Here is an 18,109-nt window from a genome sequence, read left to right as displayed (position 1 = left end):
TTCTTTTTCTTTTTCTTTTTTTTTTTTACAAAAATTTGGAATCACTCTTTTTTTTTCCCAAAATTTAAATTTTGATGGCTCCAAACTTAAAATTTTTTGGAATTATTTACAAATTGCTGTCGCCATTTTTTTAAGTACAAGGAGCATGAAACAAGAGTATATATAATATACATATAGAACTAAACATATTCTTCATGAAAAATTATAGGAAGCCATGGGAGTGGACGTGAATATGATTATAAAGGCATCTTCAAAGAATGGTGCATGAATGAGAGTTACTACTCTTTTGTTTTTCCACGTAAACTTATCGTTGTTCTTTTATCAAAGGAATTTTTTTTTATTGCTTTTCAAAAAAATATTTAGAGTAAATAGGGGTAATTTTGTAAAGAAATAATTAATGTACTTGAAAATATCATAAGGGTCTTAAAAAAAGAGAATTTGTTTTCTTCTAAAATGTTCCTATAATAAAGGATGGAGGTAGTATAAGAAGGAATAAATAAAATAAAATTTAACAAAAAGAAATACGCTTTATTGTAAGGAAATTTAAAAATATATTTCGATTGAAATTTAAATTTGTGTCGAGTTTAGTCGGAGACTATTCATGCAATGACATGAATAACTACATTTTTAGCTAGCTCCAATACGATTATTGATATACCAACATATGTAACTCATTTGCTTATTAACCAAATGCCATAAGAATCCTTCTAAACGAAGAATTATCGTGAGAATTTGACCCTCTTTTGAACCAAAAAGAGAAAAGAAATTCAAACTTATCGTGATTAGAAAAACAAAACATATTAAAAAACAATGAACTACACCCTCCAAAATTGATGAGAATGAACTTGCTCAAAGCTATTCAGACTGACAATTAAAGTTCATGAACAAAAACTAAACAGGAGTAAATCTGTCCAAAAAGAAAAACTTAAAGCAAAGAATTATTTTGGTCTTTGAAATGTGTAAGACATAGTCTCTAAATGTACACAAATTAAATTGCAAACATATCCCTAAAGCATCTTTTGTTAGTAATATTATGGATTAAATTGACCAACAAAAATCACGTATCCATTATGTGGACCAAAAGAGCTAATAAAAGAGATACTTATGGATATGTTTGCGATTTCGATACATTCAAGAACTATAGCGACAAACCTAATAAAGCTTATTCTTCCATTTCATCATCGCCAATGACCTCATATCCATTTTCATCGTCAGTTTTTGGTCCATTTGGTATCTGAATTAAAATATCTGACTTCACACCAGTTTCAGCATCGACAATCCCTCCATTCTTTTCCACACGGTATAACAATTCACTTCCCTTAGGACCAGCATCAATGCATACAGTTGTATTCTCATCAATTTCTTCCTTTATAAGCATCATAGATAGCTCTGTCACCACATTCTTCTCAAGCCACCTTCTAATTGGTCTAGCACCATACACCTACACAACAATAAAACATAGTTAGTCACATTTTTTGTTTAAGAAAATGATTAAGATGATGATTATATAAGATCACTTACAGGATCATAGCTTTCAGCAAGTATATAATCTAGTGCTGGATCAGTAACTGCCAATGCAATTCCTCTCTCAGCAAGACGACTAGCTACATCCTTCATTTGCAACCTTGCAACCTTCATCAATTGCTCGTGAGATAGAGGATCGAATACAACAACTTCGTCCAGCCTATTCAACAATTCTGGCCTGAAATGCTTTTTTACTTCCAGCATTACTCGGTCGCGAGCAACTTGCATGGTACAATTTCCTGAAAGTCCACTTATGAGATGCTCGGCACCAAGGTTTGAAGTCATGATAATGACTGTGTTCCTAAAATCCACAGTTCTTCCTTGGCCATCGGTTAATCTCCCGTCATCTAAGACTTGAAGCAGAGTGTTGAATACAGATGTGTGTGCCTTCTCAACTTCATCAAAAAGTACTAGACTGTAAGGCCTTCTCCTTACGGCTTCCGTTAATTGTCCACCTTCGTCATGTCCAATATACCTGAAAACTCATTTCACAATCAGTGACACATGAAATGCATATCTTTAATTCATGATATGTGAAAGACTATAAGTCTAAACAAGTATTAATAGGAAAATAAAAACTCGCATTCAATGAAGTCTAATAAACCAAATTTCAAATGCCGGTTAAATAAATCTCAAGAAAGACTAATTTGACCGACATTTGAAATATTTAAAGACCAAATTTGTAGCTCTTTTCCATGGACCAAACAAATTAAATGTTTTATCTCCAAATATAATTTAGGCTTTTACTATAATCAAATGCAGCTAAAAATACAATATCTTACCCTGGTGGTGCACCAATCAATCTTGATACCGAGAATTTTTCCATGTATTCCGACATGTCAAGTCTAACCATCTGATTTTCATTATCAAAGAGTTGTTGAGCAAGAGCCTTAGCAAGTTCTGTTTTACCGACACCGGTTGGACCAAGGAATAGGAAGGAACCAGTTGGTTGTTGTGGTCTTCCTAGACCAGCTCTCGATCTCACTACAGCCCCAGCGACAGCTTTAACTGCTTGGTCTTGTCCCACAACTCTACTATGCAATCTGTCACCAAGTCCAACCAACCTTTCTTTATCATTTTGGCCTAAACGAGTCACTGGTATACCGGTCCATCGGCTTACAACCTCAGCTATTTGATCTGGTCCAACAGTTTCCGTCAGCATCAAGTTCTCACCTTTGTTCCCATCAGTGCTACCTTCAAGATTTTTTATTGCATTTTCCACCTCTTCAATTGCACCATATCGTAGGTCTGCAGCTCTGGCTAGATCATACCGCCTCTCAGCCTCCTGTAGTGCAAAGAGGAGCTCTTCACGTTTCTGTTTCAGACTTCGAATCTCATCAATCCTCTCTTTCTCTTTGCTATACTTCATCTTCAGAGGTTGAAGCTTGTCTCTTAAATTGTCAAGTTCTTTCCGCACCTGCAATGTCATCAATAATTAGAATAAAGGAGAATAATGGATGTTACAAAGGCAGTGTATACAAAAAACGACGAAAAGCATTGTCCACCACTCATTTTTTAGTTTTATTCAATTGTCGTAGAATTCTGTCTCTTTCATACTCGTACATTTAACATAGCTCTTAGAATAGATATGTGTTCATTGTCAAATATATCACCAACCCTTAGTTAAAAGAAAAACTCAACATCGAGACTTACATCTACAAGACGAGCTTTGCTAGCTTTGTCCTCCTCTTTCTCCAAAGCATGAAGTTCCACTTCCAGTTGCATTCTCTTCCTTTCAAGGTTGTCAATTTCCTCTGGCTGACTGTCAAGTTGAACTCTAACATTTGCACAAGCCTCATCAACTAAATCAATTGCCTTATCAGGAAGACGACGCCCTTAACAAACACAAAACAGAAACATACCATGTTAGCAAAACCACAACAAAAACCATTCACACTCAATACATCTTGCGTTTAAAGATTGTGTACACATACTAATCAAATCAATACATCTTATTACTTTTGATATAATTATTTCTCTTTTACCTATAACTATTTATCATCTCATTACTGTTTGCAATAAATACTTGTGCGTAATATTGATAAAACAGTAGCTATTATTGCATTACACTTTAAAAGTGTCAAGTAAATAGAAGAAAAAAATCTATAAAAGCAACAAGTAAAAAGAAACAGATGGAGTAATTAACATCGAGAGAACTTATATATACCAGTTATGTACCGACTAGACATCTGAGCTGCAACAACAATTGCACGGTCTTGAATTCTGACACCATGATGACCCTCGTATTTCTCTTTTAGGCCACGAAGAATACTAATGGTATCAGGCACACTAGGTTCAGAAACATGAACCTGTTGAAACCTCCTTTCAAATGCTGCATCCTTTTCAACATATTTCCTATATTCATCAAGTGTTGTTGCACCGATGCATCTAAGTTGTCCACGAGCAAGCATAGGTTTGAAAAGATTAGCAGCATCCATTGATCCTTGACATCGACCGGCACCGAGAACAAGATGAATTTCATCAATGAAAACAATAACCTTCCCTTCAGCATCTTCCACTTCTTTCAAAACTGCCTTCAACCTTTCTTCAAATTGTCCCCTATACTGAGTACCAGCGACTAACGCTCCCATATCCAAAGCAAATAACCTAACATCAGCAAGATTACTAGGAACATCTCCTCTAACTATTCTCTTAGCCAACCCTTCAACAACAGCCGTTTTACCAACACCTGGCTCACCTATAATAACAGGATTGTTCTTTGTCCTTCTTGACAAAATCCTCACAACCCTTCTTATCTCTTCATCACGTCCAATAACAGGATCAAGTTTCCCTGCTTGTTCGACCAAGTCTCTACCATAAGTTTTCAATGCTTCAAATTTATTGTCACTACAAGCACTCTCAACTTTCGTCCCTTCTTTACTGCGAAGATTTTCAACCTCTAATTTAACCCTAGAAGCAGCCACACCAGATTCTGTCAACAAGTCTGCAATATGAGAATCCTCAAGAATTCCCAAAATCAATCGATCAATTGCCAAATGAGTGTCGCCGCGTGACTTCTGTGCTTCCTGTGCTCTTTCAATGACTTTGATAATGGAAGAGCTTTCTGGTACATGTTGAGGTGGAGGCTGTTGAGTAGGATATTTTTTCAATGCTTGTTTTAAAACTCTTTCCACGGAACGTGCAGATTCGTCACCACCGACATTGGAAATTGCTTGGAAAAATATACCATTGAGATCAGAAATTAAAGTGGATGCAAGGTGTACGGGAGTGAGCTGAGCATGTCCTGAACTTATTGCTAGTTTTCTAGCAACAGCAAATGATTCGTTTGTTTTGTTTGTAAACTTTCGTGGATCCATTTACCTACATTACAAAAAAATAATAAATAAAAAGATTAAATAGATTTTTTTACTCACTTTTTAGTCTAAAAAATTCAATATTATACACATGCTTAGAAAAAGAATTATTATAACATCTAAAAATCAAAGCATAATTAAACATGTTTTGTTTCAACATAACTAAAACTGTTTGTATGATAGATTTGTTGGGATTAAAGAGTGTGGCTTTTTCAATGCCATGACCAAACTTGATAATTTTATCGAACCAAAAACATTTAATTCTAAATAAAAATACCAACTTGAATAGAAAATCATGTACTCAAGGTTTCAAAAAACGGAATGTTACCGCAAAAACGGGCGTTACAAAACAGTATCGGCAGTCACCGTTACCGGTTTTGTCCCTTTTCACGCTGAGGAAAAAAAATCACAGAAAAATTGCCGTTACAAACGTTACGGAACGCCGTTACGGCCGTGAAAGTACAGAAAATTAGAGAAGGAGAAGGAATCTCAGATTGGAATTTAAAGTACAAATTTAAGGACACAGTTTGTTCTTCATTCACATCCGGCAGCTGCTTTTCTTTGTTCTCTGTTCACAACTTCACTTACCAATCACCATACGTGCCTCAAGAGTCAAGCCCTCAACCAGATCCATATCTGCTTCTTCAAGAGGTAATTTTAAATTGACAGTTTGACACTCTCAATCTCAACTCAACCTCTTAATTTGGGTATTTGGGTAACAAAGATTAATTTTAGAGAAAAATTGGGGCTTTGATGTTTCAAAGTTGAAACTTTGATTGTGTATGTTGTTTGTGATTGTGATTATGTTGGTGATTGAAAAGAAAAATAAAACTATAGAGGAGTTAGATTAGTTATGGTTATGTTATGCCTTTGTTATGATTATGGTTCTGCAGCTTGTTTCTTTTTAGAACTTTGTTTGCTTCTCGTTTCATTTGTTCCTTTTTTCTCATAATTTGTTTTTTTATTTTTTAAAAAGCTTGTAAATCCCTTTGATTGATCACCACCGTCCATCATAAACTTGCCAATTATATTGTGGATTTCTTGTATTGGTGTTTACTTTAAACATGTTATAATAATGTGAAAAAAAATGATTAATCTATGTTATTATACATTGTATGATAATATAAATAATTTATTAATTTTAATAAATTTTGTGAAACGTTTTGATTAATTCACACCGCAAAGACCGTTACTTGTATCGCAACGTCTGTTACAGTCGAAATCGCGACAACCTTAACGCGACCGCGACCGTTTTTTAAAATCTTGCTTGTGATAAGGAAAAAAAAGGACCTAGATTACATGAATCGTTAATCGGGGAAAACCCTAATTGTTCCTCCTAAAAATAAAATAACAGCCATTGTGAGAATATGTATAAAGTGAAGTACGAATACAGACATGAACACCGGACACGACACGGACACTAACAGGCTGATATGGCTTATAATTTGAGAAAATCACATAATTCAGTGAAACTATATGTGTTGGTGTCATGTCAAACACGGGACACGACACTTGTCCAACACCAGGACACATCTTATCCGAGGGGTGTCCGTGCTTAATAGGTGAATACTCTTTTTGTTTTCTTCATGATACCTAATACCGGTATGTATAAGTTATAAAATTTCAACTCAAACAAAAATAGAGTATGTCCCGTGTTCGTAGACCTAAAAGTTTCATATTCCTTGAAAATCAACGGCTAAAGGTAATTTATAATCAACATTCAACAAACATCTACACTATTTAAACAAAAGATAAAACAGTGAAAACATACACAAAACCAACAAAAATAAAACTGTGAAGAGATACACAAAACCCTAAAATAGGCAATATATCAGATAAGTGGCGTCGGACACATAGCAAGAGACGGTAAAATAAGAGATTAACGTACCTTTGATTGCAAAGACAAAAGTTATTTTTTCTTCTTCTTTGTAACAGAAAAGACTTTCTAAAGCAAGTGAGTGAAAGACTATTTATTGGAAAGAAGCAGAAATAGAATGGAGTTTAGGTTTCTTCTCTGAGTCTCTTCCGTTCCCGTCTTTTCGTTTCCTACTACTAGAAGACTATATGTAATTGTCTTTTTTCTTTTTTAAAGTATGGTATTCGATTGTTTAGCTCAGAAGTAATCAAAAAGTGTCCTTGATCTTTCGAATACAGAAAGCGTCTATCCAAGTTGTAATTTCTCTTTCATTTTATTTTCTAAGGGAGACCAGGAATTCTCAAGTACGTACGTCATTTATTCTATTAAAGTAAACTTTATTTGATTTATCAGCACCCTATCCATATCATAAAGTCATAATCAATACACAAGTCACACAGACAAGTATTTAAAGCTCTTACATAATTTTCTCACTGGAAATTGGAAAGAGGAGAACATAAAAAATAATCCCACTAATTTTTGTTACATCTATATTTGTCTTTTCTTCATATGAGTGGGTGAAAATCTCACTCACATATCCATACTCTTTTTAAATCAATCAATATTCTTAAAATTTAATTTTAATGAGTTTGATTTATACTCATTAAATAAGTTAGACCTTGCCAATAAGAATTGAACTAATGATGTCAAAAAAATTAATATTTTCACATAAAAAAATGGATGTAAAATATAATGTACTCTAATTTTTATGTGTATTTTTCAATTTGTGTTAGTCGTAAAAGATAAAAACTAAGATAAATAGAAATAAACATAGATAATATCAAATAAAATGTCTTTTTGAATTTGTGTTTGGATCTGATATAACCACACAAAACTGACTTGTAAAGTAGAGATTGTTCTCATTTATAAACATTTGGGCATCTAGAGTGTGACATGACTGATTTGATAGCAAAAATTTGACAGAAGATGGCCAAACAAATATTAGATAGACTTTGATACCATCTTAAAATTTGTGATTGATTATAACACTACTTCTCAAAACCAACTCATAAGATAAAGTTGTCCTCACTTTTTCTTATTTGTACTTGTATGCAAGGTTTTCCAACTCAGTTTACCTCAACTCGTTTTATCTAAGTAAACTCAACTCGCAAACTCATGAGTTTACATAAATAAAAATTATTATATTCATCACATGTATATAATATTGATGGTCTATTTTTCTTGTTGAAAACTCTGACCTTTTCGTTTTGAATCTGAAATAAGAAAACGCTGATTTTGTCGACGTCGGAACTCGTCCGTTTGGGACTTTATAGGTTTCAGATGAATGTTTTGTGAATGAATGAGATGTCTCTCTTTATTGTATTTTGTTTCTAAAAATGTTTGGGAAAGTCTGGGCTATAAAAGAAATAGGTCATAAAATAATTTCCCCAGGAAAAAAAGGCCTTTCTTTTTTGGAAAGGTAAAATCAAAATATTCATCTAAACTTGGGTGATTTTACTATGTTTTAACTCGCTTAAACTTGGTCTAAATTATGATTTTACCAAAAACTGTTTTTACCTTTGATTTAACACGAATTTGACGCATAAAAAATTAAACTCGTCCGAGCTTACGAATTGTGAGTGATGAAAAAAGTATTAATTATAGTTATAATTGAAAAAAAGTAATTAATATTATACTGAAAAGTGAAATAGATCAATTATTTCGGGACATTTTTTTTTTGCAAATGACTCGCATATTATGGCACGCATGGAGAATCAGTGTTGAGTAAAAAAAAAAGAAACATATCCGTGTAAAATTAATTTAAAATGACATGACATACCTATAACTTTTGAAAATAAATACACAATAGTGAGTTGAAAATATATACACAATCATGTAAATGCTCATGAAAATATAAACAACACTTATTTTAAACATTTTTATTGTGTAAAAGACACATGGATAATACTATATCCGATTCTAATTACAAGAGACATAGAGTCAACAAAAATTAATTTATTGTGTAAACGACACATGGATAATACTCTATCCGATTCTAATTACAATAGACATAGAGTCAACAAAAATTAATATATGTTATCCAATTTTAGATAAAATACATTAATATTTGATGATCTGACTATATCTTATATTTGTTTCCGTGAACTTAGATTAGTTGATAGTAATATTGCATTATTTAAGATTGCTTGAAAAAAAAACCTATATCATATTTAAGATCGAAAGAAATAGGAGACTTATAAAGTAATTAATAATAAAGATTTTTCTAACATGTGCAAACTTGCACATGATAAGGATATTAAAAATAGTAACTTTTTATTGAAAACCACAATTATTTATTTTAAAGTTATATATTTAATATAAAATGCACAAGTTCATATACAAACTTACTACTTTAAACTTCTTATCATGTGCAAATTTGCACAGGTTAGAAAAATCCATATAATAAATAGGAGCTAAACTCACATTATGGAAATATTTAATAATTATTTGTATCTATACTATATATAATGAAAACTACCCCTTTCATCACTTTTGGGATGGCTTTTTCCTTTCCAAAAAATATCCTCAATTTTCCATACAAATAACACATATAACAAATAGATCAGAATAAATTTAAATATTAAAATAAAAATGTAACAAACATAAATGTCCAGTTTTTTCCTTTATCATTTAAAAAGTGTAACAAACTAGATGAGTGTATCCATACTTACTTTTTTATTATCCCAATTATACCCTTAAACAACAACTTTTTCTATAATAAAGATTGATGTTGGTGTCATTAAAAAAATAAGAATTTATATTATATTATTTTGTTATATTGTTGGTTTCATTGAAATAGATAATCATGGTTAGTTTGATTTATTATAATTTAAAAGCAAAAAACATTTATATTTTTACTTTTAATCAAAATTAAAATTTCATAAAAAAAAACACCAGTTCATAATTTTTAAACGTTAGTGCAATAAAAAGAGTGGAAAGAAAAGTGTCTGTCTTTTCGCTTGTCTTTAATAATTATAATTAGAAAAAAGATAAGACAAGCGTTTGTTTTGTATAAAAAAAAAAAAAAGACATGAGAGAGTTTTACTTAAGGATATAAATTATCATCATTTTTTTTTTGAAGACATAAAAATGGAATATATTAACGGTAGAGATGCACCTAAGTACAAGATGTACTAAAAGTGCCACCCCTATTATAAACAGTCAGTCATACAATGAATAGTCAAAGCGAAGCTCAGTCGATACCCAAACATAATAAAGGGTCCGACCACCATCTTTGAGTACCGTACATAAAATTGACACCATCTTTGAGTACCGTACATAAAATTGACCTTATTAGCTTTAAGCCACCACAAAGAGTGATATTTAACTTTTTCTACTAGTTGTTCCATGTTGGTTTGAATATTATTATGGAGCCTATTATTACGTTCATTCCAAACCAACCATGTACAAAGTAACCAAATAAGTTGGAGGAAGGATTGTCGAGCCTTGAAATGAACTGTAGAGTGAGTAAACTGAATGAAATGGTCATCAATATTAAGCGGAATATAAATTATCATCACTACAAGTGGTGAGTATCATGCATGATTTTTCATGCGTGTACCTTATCGTGACGAAGTTTCTTTATAATTTAAAATACGGTGCATATGGGTATAAATTTTATCTTTAATCGATCACAGTAACTTGATACTGCAACTTTCACTTTTTCCATGTCATCAATTGCTTGTCTCTTCTTCAAAGTTGGTTCCTTTCTATCCCATTATGTCCCATTATTTCAACTTTTATTTTATGTGATTACAAACTTTACAAACCATAGTTCAAATAGATAGTGAAATAAGAGACCAAATAACACATAAGAAGAATTAATATGGCAGATTGGGGACCAATTTTTGTGTCAGTGGTGCTCTTCATTCTCTTGACTCCTGGTTTGTTATTTCAAATACCTGGTAGAGGAAGGTTTGTAGAGTTTGGAAACTTTCAAACTAGTGGATTATCCATACTCATCCATGCTATGCTCTACTTTGCTCTTGTTTGCATCTTCATGTTAGCAATTGGAATTCACATCTATGCTGGTTAATTAATAGTCCAAATTACAATATGAATTGTTTGTTTAATTATAGAATGTATTTTTTTTCCGTTTATTTGGTATTGTATATGGTTTGAATTCTAGCTAGGACTCTTTGTTTTTATTTTCAATGTATATTAGAAAAAGTAGAATTAATGACCAAATTTAATGGATGAAAAAAAAAATGAAATTCGTCACTAATTTCCACACGTCATGAAATTAGGGACGAATGTCATGTTTTTTTCCGTTAAGGTTTGGTCTCTAATTCTTTTTTTCTTATATATGGTGTGGCCTAATTTTGGATAACGGATTTGGTTGTATGAATTACCATGCTCTCAGTATATTAAATTATGCATTTTTTTCCTTCTTGTTTTTGAGATGAAATACAAAATTGCACATCTATATATTTAAGAATTGAGCGTTTCATTTTATATGTAGTGATTAGATACCTAACTTCGTCCTCCTGTTATTTTTGCTATTAAATTTATTTTATTTTTGGTCAAAAAGAGAGACAATACAAAATATATAGGGCATAGTAGAGGTAATAATAAAAAAGAGGAAGATGAGTCAAGATCCAAAGGAAAAACAACGAGGGTCGTGAAATTTATGTTTGGGGGTTTGTGGTAAGACTTTGAAAAAAGAAAAGAAAAGATGAAGTATACTATAAGAAGGAATAACAAAAATAAAATAAAATTTAACAAAAAAATACGCTTTATTGTAAGGAAATTTAAAAATATATTACAATGGAAATTTAAATTTGTGTTGAGTTTAGTCGGAGACTATTCATGCAATGACATGAATAACTACATTTTTAGCTAGCTCCAATACGATTATTGATATGCCAACATATATGTAACTCATTTGCTTATAAACGAAGAATTATCGCGAGAATTTGACCCTCTTTTGAACCAAGAAGAAAAAAAAAATTCAAATTTATCGTGATTAGAAAAACAAAACATATTAAAAACCAACGAACTACACCCTCCAAAATTGATGAGAATGAACTTGCTAAAAGATATTCAGACTGACAATTAAAGTTCATAAACAAAAACTAAACAGTAGTAAATCTGTCCCAAAAAAAATTAAAACTTAAAGCAAATAATTATTTTGGTCTTTGAAATGCGTAAGACATTGTCATTACTCTAAACGGACACAAATTGCGAACACATCCCAAAAGCATCTTTGTTAGTAATTTTATGGAATAAATTGACCAACGAAAAACATATTTGAGTATCAAAAGAACGAATAAAACAGATACTTGATGTTCGCAATTTCGATACATTCGAGGACTATAGTGACAAAGCCACAAACATTCACTCTCAAACTTAATTACTACTAATAAAGCTTACTCTTCCATTTCATCATCACCAATGACCTCATATCCATTTTCACCGACAGTTTTTGGTCCATTTGGAATCTGAATCAAAATATCCGACTTCACACCAGTTTCAGCATCAACAATCCCTCCATTCTTTTCCACACGGTATACCAAATCACTTCCCTTTGGACCAGCATCAATGCATACAGTTGTATTCTCATCAATTTCTTCCTTTATAAGCATCATAGACAGCTCTGTCACCACATTTTTCTCAAGCCACCTTCTAATTGGTCTAGCACCATACACCTACACAACGATAAAACATAGTTAGTCACATTTTTCGTTTAAATTTGATTTTAGTCCCCTCAAATATAGCATTTTTTTTATTTAAGAAAATGATTAAGATGATGATTATATAAGAGCACTTACGGGATCATAGCTTTCAGCAAGTATATAATCTAGTGCTGGATCAGTAACTGCCAATGCAATTCCTCTCTCAGCAAGACGACTAGCTACATCCTTCATTTGCAACCTTGCAACCTTCATCAATTGCTCGTGAGATAGAGGATCGAATACAACAACTTCGTCCAGCCTATTCAACAATTCTGGCCTGAAATGCTTTTTTACTTCCAGCATTACTCGGTCGCGAGCAACTTGCATGGTACAATTTCCTGAAAGTCCACTTATGAGATGCTCGGCGCCGAGGTTTGAGGTCATGATAATGACTGTGTTCCTGAAATCCACAGTTCTGCCTTGGCCATCAGTTAATCTCCCGTCATCTAAGACTTGAAGTAGAGTGTTGAATACAGATGTATGTGCTTTCTCTACTTCATCAAAAAGTACTAGACTGTACGGCCTTCTCCTTACAGCTTCGGTTAATTGTCCACCTTCGTCATGTCCAATATACCTGAAAACTCATTTACAATCAGTGACACATGCGATGCATATCTTTAATTCACGATAAGTGAAAGACTATAAGTCTAAACAAGTATTAATAGGAAAATAAAAACTCGCATTCAATGAAGTCTAACAAACCAAATTTCAAATGTCGGTTAAATAAATCTCAACAAAGACTAATTTGACCGACATTTGAAATATTTAAAAACCAAATTTGCAGCTCTTTTCCGTGGACCAAACATATTAAATGTTTTATCTCCAAGTATAATTTAGGCTTTTACTATAATCAAATGCAGCTAAAAATACAATATCTTACCCTGGTGGTGCACCAATCAATCTTGATACCGAGTATTTTTCCATGTATTCCGACATGTCGAGTCTAACCATCTGATTTTCATTGTCAAAGAGTTGTTGAGCAAGAGCCTTAGCAAGTTCTGTTTTACCGACACCAGTTGGACCAAGGAATAGGAAGGAACCAGTTGGTTGTTGTGGTCTTCCTAAACCAGCTCTCGATCTCACTACAGCCCCAGCGACAGCTTTAACTGCTTGGTCTTGTCCCACAACTCTACTGTGCAATCTGTCACCAAGTCCAACCAATCTTTCTTTATCATTTTGGCCTAAACGAGTCACTGGTATACCGGTCCATCGGCTTACAACCTCAGCTATTTGATCTGGTCCAACAGTTTCCGTCAGCATCAAGTTCTCATCTTTGTTCCCATCAGTGCTACCTTCAAGATTTTTTATTGCATTTTCCACCTCTTCAATTGCACCATATCGTAGGTCTGCAGCTCTGGCTAGATCATACCGCCTCTCAGCCTCCTGTAGTGCAAAGAGGAGCTCTTCACGTTTCTGTTTCAGACTTCGTATCTCATCAATCCTCTCTTTCTCTTTGCTATACTTCATCTTCAGAGGTTGAAGCTTGTCTCTTAAATTGTCAAGTTCTTTCCGCACCTGCAATGACATCAATAATTAGAATAAAGGAGAATAATGGATGTTACAAAGGCAGTGCATACGAAAACCGACGAAAAGCATTGTCCAGTGTCCACCACTCATTTTTTAGTTTTATTCAATTGTCGTAGAATTCTGTCTCTTTCATACTCGTACATTTAACATAGCTCTTAGAATAGATATGTGTTCATTGTCAAATATATCACCAACCCTTAGTTAAAAGAAAAACTCAACATCGAGACTTACATCTACAAGACGAGCTTTGCTAGCTTTGTCCTCCTCTTTCTCCAAAGCATGAAGTTCCACTTCCAGTTGCATTCTCTTCCTTTCAAGGTTGTCAATTTCCTCAGGCTGACTGTCAAGTTGAACTCTAACATTTGCACAAGCCTCGTCAACTAAATCAATTGCCTTATCAGGAAGACGACGCCCTTAACAAACACAAAACAGAAACATACCATGTTAGTAAAACCACAATAAAAACCATCCACATTCAATACATAAATACTCCCTCCATTCCTTTTAACTTCTGTTTTAAGATGTGCACATACCAATAAAATCAATAAATCTTGTTACTTATAACAGCCGTAACTATTTATTATCTCATTACTGTTTGCAATAAATACTTGTGTGTAATATTGATAAAACAGTAGCTAATATTGCATTACACTTTAAAGGTGACAAGTAAACAGACGAAAAAAAAAATCTAGAAAAGCAAAAATTAAAAGAAAACTGATGGAGTAATTAACATTGAGAAAACTTATCTATACCAGTTATGTACCGACTAGACATCTGAGCTGCAACAACAATTGCACGGTCTTGAATTCGAACACCATGATGACCCTCATATTTTTCTTTTAGTCCACGAAGAATACTAATGGTATCAGGCACACTAGGTTCAGAAACATGAACCTGTTGAAACCTCCTTTCAAATGCAGCATCCTTTTCAACATATTGCCTATATTCATCAAGTGTTGTTGCACCGATGCATCTAAGTTGTCCACGAGCAAGCATAGGTTTGAAAAGATTAGCAGCATCCATTGATCCTTGACATCGACCGGCACCGAGAACAAGATGAATTTCATCAATGAAAACAATAACCTTCCCTTCAGCATCTTCCACTTCTTTCAAAACAGCCTTCAACCTTTCTTCAAATTGTCCCCTATACTCAGTACCAGCGACTAACGCTCCCATATCCAAAGCAAATAACCTAACATCAGCAAGATTACTAGGAACATCTCCTCTAACTATTCTCTTAGCCAACCCTTCAACAACAGCTGTTTTACCGACACCTGGCTCACCTATAATAACAGGATTGTTCTTTGTCCTTCTTGATAAAATCCTTACAACCCTTCTTATCTCTTCATCACGTCCAATAACAGGATCAAGTTTCCCTGCTTGTTCGACCAAGTCTCTACCATAAGTTTTCAATGCTTCAAATTTATTGTCACTATAAGCACTCTCAACTTTCGTCCCTCCTTTACTGCGAAGATTTTCAACCTCTAATTTAACCCTAGAAGCAGCCACACCAGATTCTGTCAACAAGTCTGCAATTTGAGAATCCTCAAGAATTCCCAAAATTAATCGATCAATTGCTAAATGAGTGTCGCCGCGTGACTTCTGTGCTTCCTGTGCTCTTTCAATGACTTTGATAATGGAAGAGCTTTCTGGTACATGTTGTGGTGGAGGCTGTTGAGTAGGATATTTTTTCAGTGCTTGTTTTAAAACTCTTTCCACGGAACGTGCAGATTCGTCACCACCGACATTGGAAATTGCTTGGAAAAATATACCATTGAGATCAGAAATTAAAGTGGATGCAAGGTGTACCGGAGTGAGCTGAGCATGTCCTGAACTTATTGCTAGTTTTTTAGCAATAGCAAATGTTTCGTTTGTTTTGTTTGTAAACTTTCGTGGATCCATTTACCTACATTACAAAAAATAATAAATAAAAAGATTAAATATTTTTTTTTACTCACTTTTTAGTCTAAAAAATTCTAATTTTTTTTTGGAAGAAAATTTAATAATATGATACACATGCTTACAAAAAGAATTATTATACCATTTAAAAAATAAAGATGTTTTGTTTCAACATGACTAAAACTGTTTGAAGGATAGATTTGTTTGGATTAAAGAGTGTGACTTCTTCAATGGGATGACTAAACTCGATAATTTTATCAAAACAAAAACATATTTAATTCTAAACAAAAATACCAACTTGAACAGAGAATCATACCCTAAACCCTAAACCCTAAACACGACCTAGATTACATGAATCATTAATCAGGTAAAACCCCTAATTGTTCCTCCTAAAAATAAAATAACAGCCACAATGTGAATACTCTTTTTGTTTTCTTCATGATACCTAATACAGGTATGTATAAGTTATAAAATTTCAACTCAAACAAAAATAGAGCATGTACCATGTTCGAGGACCTAAACGTTTCATATTCCTTGAAAATCAACGGCTAAAGGTAATTTATTTTCAACATCTATACTCGTACAAAAATAGAGCATTACTGTTTTCTCGCACTCGTACGAAATTACTGCTCTTCTTTTAATGTGACGTCCTTGTTCAATTTCAGAGAAGAGGTTGCATTTATCAGGAATTTGTGATTTTCCTTACTATATGAAAGCTGAATGTCATATTGCTAATTTTCTGCATCTGATCCTATCCTATATGATTAATAGCTAGTGAGAATTGACAAATTTTTTGTGCCATCACTCATACCTTATAGAAAGTGATTTTCACAAATCTAATAACTGGAACTCAACCCGAATTAGGAAGGTTCACATAAATTAAGAGAAACCAAAAAGTTAAATGGTGTTAAAGGACTTTAACACACAAGGTATGATCATGACAAGGTATGATATTAACTTTTATTCTACAAGCCATATGAAACCTGCTTTGCTGTTAGTTAAAGAGGCAGTAACTATTGAGTATGACTTTTGACAAACTATTGAGGCATGTTTAGTTTCAACATAACTAAAACTGTTTGTAGGATAGATTTGTTGGGAGAGTGTGACTTTTTCAATGCCATGACCAAACTTGATAATTTTATAGAACCAAATACATATTTAATTCTAAATAAAAATACCAACTTGAATAGAGAATCATGTACTTGTGAAAAGGAAAAAAACGACCTAGATTACATGAATCATTAATCAGGTGAAAACCCTAATTGTTCCTCCTAAAAATAAAACAACAGCCATTGTGTGAATACCTATGAAGTACGGATACAGACATGAACACCGGACACGACACGGACACTAACACGCCGATATGGCTAATAATTTAAGAAAATCACACAATTCGGTATAACTATGTGTTGGTGTCGTGTCGGACACGACACGTGTCCAAAATCCAACACCAAGACACATCTAATCTGAAGAGTGTCTGCGCTTAATAGGTGAATACTCTTCTTGTTTTCTTCATGATGCCTAATACGGGTATGTATAAGTAATAAAATTTCAACTCAAACAAAAATAGAGTATGTACAGTGTTCGTAGACCTTAAAGTTTCATATTCCTTGAAAATCAACGGCTAAAGGTAATTTATAATCAACATTCAACAAACATCTACACTATTTAACCTAATGAAAACATCTTTTAAAAAAAGATAAAACCGTGAAAACATACACAAAACCAACAAAAGATAAAACTTTGAAGAGATACACAAAACCCTAAAATAGACAATATATCAGAAAAGTGGCGTTGAACACATAGCAAGAGACGATAACATAAGAGTTTAACGTACCTTTGATCTCTATTTCTTCTTTGTGATAAAAAAGACTTTGTAAAGCAAGTGAGTGAAAGACTATTTATTGGAAAGAAGCAGAAATAGAATGGGGTTTAGGTTTCTTCTGAGCCTCTTCTGTTCCCGTCTTTTCGTATCCTACTATATGGTATTTGTTACCGAATTTTTTTTTTTCGTTTCTCTTTCTTTTTTGGGTGAAATTACCAAATACTCCCTCCGTCATATTTTTAATTATCGCTTTAGATTGTGTGCGGTTCTTAAAAAACAGATTAGTTGAGTTTATTTTAATGGTAAAATTAATATTATTTACTAGAATACTCTTATTAATAGTACTAGTTAGTGTTATAGTTTAGTGAAGTGGAACTCAATAAATAAAGGTATATTAATGAGAAAAAAAATAGTAAATGATGCATTGGTA

At 33.0% G+C, this 18,109-nt stretch overlaps 3 protein-coding genes across 7 annotated transcripts; 1 reads left to right on the top strand and 2 right to left on the bottom strand.

Moving 5' to 3' along the window:
- Positions 1-830: 830 nt before the first annotated feature.
- LOC146905371 (chaperone protein ClpB1-like) lies at positions 831-6,873 on the bottom strand. Of its 5 annotated transcripts, XM_085723805.1 has the most exons (7): positions 5,349-5,715; positions 5,167-5,230; positions 3,692-4,845; positions 3,178-3,359; positions 2,307-2,941; positions 1,522-1,999; positions 831-1,441 (listed from the first exon to the last, which is right to left on the bottom strand). In XM_085723805.1, exons 3-7 carry the CDS (start codon positions 4,839-4,841, stop codon positions 1,163-1,165), a joined length of 2,724 nt encoding a protein of 907 aa, XP_085579931.1. In that variant the 5' UTR covers positions 4,842-4,845; positions 5,167-5,230; positions 5,349-5,715; the 3' UTR covers positions 831-1,162. The 5 variants fall into 5 exon arrangements, with proteins under 5 accessions (XP_085579931.1, XP_085579930.1, XP_085579928.1 ...); XM_085723804.1 differs by lacking the exons at positions 5,167-5,230; positions 5,349-5,715 and adding an exon at positions 6,727-6,873; XM_085723802.1 differs by having other exon boundaries at positions 5,167-5,715.
- Positions 6,874-10,521: 3,648 nt separating this feature from the next.
- On the top strand, positions 10,522-11,168 carry LOC146905370 (uncharacterized). The gene has a single exon (XM_085723798.1). It carries the CDS (start codon positions 10,580-10,582, stop codon positions 10,787-10,789), a length of 210 nt encoding a protein of 69 aa, XP_085579924.1. The 5' UTR covers positions 10,522-10,579; the 3' UTR covers positions 10,790-11,168.
- Positions 11,169-11,866: 698 nt separating this feature from the next.
- Positions 11,867-15,924, bottom strand: LOC146905369 (chaperone protein ClpB1-like). Its single transcript, XM_085723797.1, has 5 exons — positions 14,708-15,924; positions 14,187-14,368; positions 13,309-13,943; positions 12,525-13,002; positions 11,867-12,401 (listed from the first exon to the last, which is right to left on the bottom strand). Exons 1-5 carry the CDS (start codon positions 15,855-15,857, stop codon positions 12,123-12,125), a joined length of 2,724 nt encoding a protein of 907 aa, XP_085579923.1. The 5' UTR covers positions 15,858-15,924; the 3' UTR covers positions 11,867-12,122.
- Between the last annotated feature and the right edge of the window lie 2,185 nt (positions 15,925-18,109).

The sequence above is a fragment of the Medicago sativa genome, chromosome 7, assembly GCF_051527215.1.
Source record: "Medicago sativa cultivar Bolivia chromosome 7, Bolivia_mono, whole genome shotgun sequence".
Lineage (NCBI taxonomy): Eukaryota > Viridiplantae > Streptophyta > Magnoliopsida > Fabales > Fabaceae > Medicago > Medicago sativa.
Note: the sequence above shows the minus strand (reverse complement) of the source record. Positions and strands in the feature narration are given on the sequence as shown.

What these genes read in the sequence shown, in the direction of transcription:
- LOC146905371 (XM_085723804.1), bottom strand. Translation starts at nt 4,841, where the DNA reads ATGGATCCACGAAAGTTTACAAACAAAACAAACGAATCATTTGCTGTT. An exon ending in GTCTAGTCGGTACATAACTG is followed by an intron (nt 3,360 to 3,691) that starts GTATATATAAGT and finishes GTGTTTGTTAAG; the next exon opens with GGCGTCGTCTTCCTGATAAG. An exon ending in TTGCTGAAAGCTATGATCCT is followed by an intron (nt 1,442 to 1,521) that starts GTAAGTGATCTT and finishes ATTGTTGTGTAG; the next exon opens with GTGTATGGTGCTAGACCAAT.
- LOC146905369 (XM_085723797.1), bottom strand. Translation starts at nt 15,857, where the DNA reads ATGGATCCACGAAAGTTTACAAACAAAACAAACGAAACATTTGCTATT. An exon ending in TTGATTGGTGCACCACCAGG is followed by an intron (nt 13,003 to 13,308) that starts GTAAGATATTGT and finishes ATGAGTTTTCAG; the next exon opens with GTATATTGGACATGACGAAG. An exon ending in TTGCTGAAAGCTATGATCCC is followed by an intron (nt 12,402 to 12,524) that starts GTAAGTGCTCTT and finishes ATCGTTGTGTAG; the next exon opens with GTGTATGGTGCTAGACCAAT.
- LOC146905370 (XM_085723798.1), top strand. Translation starts at nt 10,580, where the DNA reads ATGGCAGATTGGGGACCAATTTTTGTGTCAGTGGTGCTCTTCATTCTC.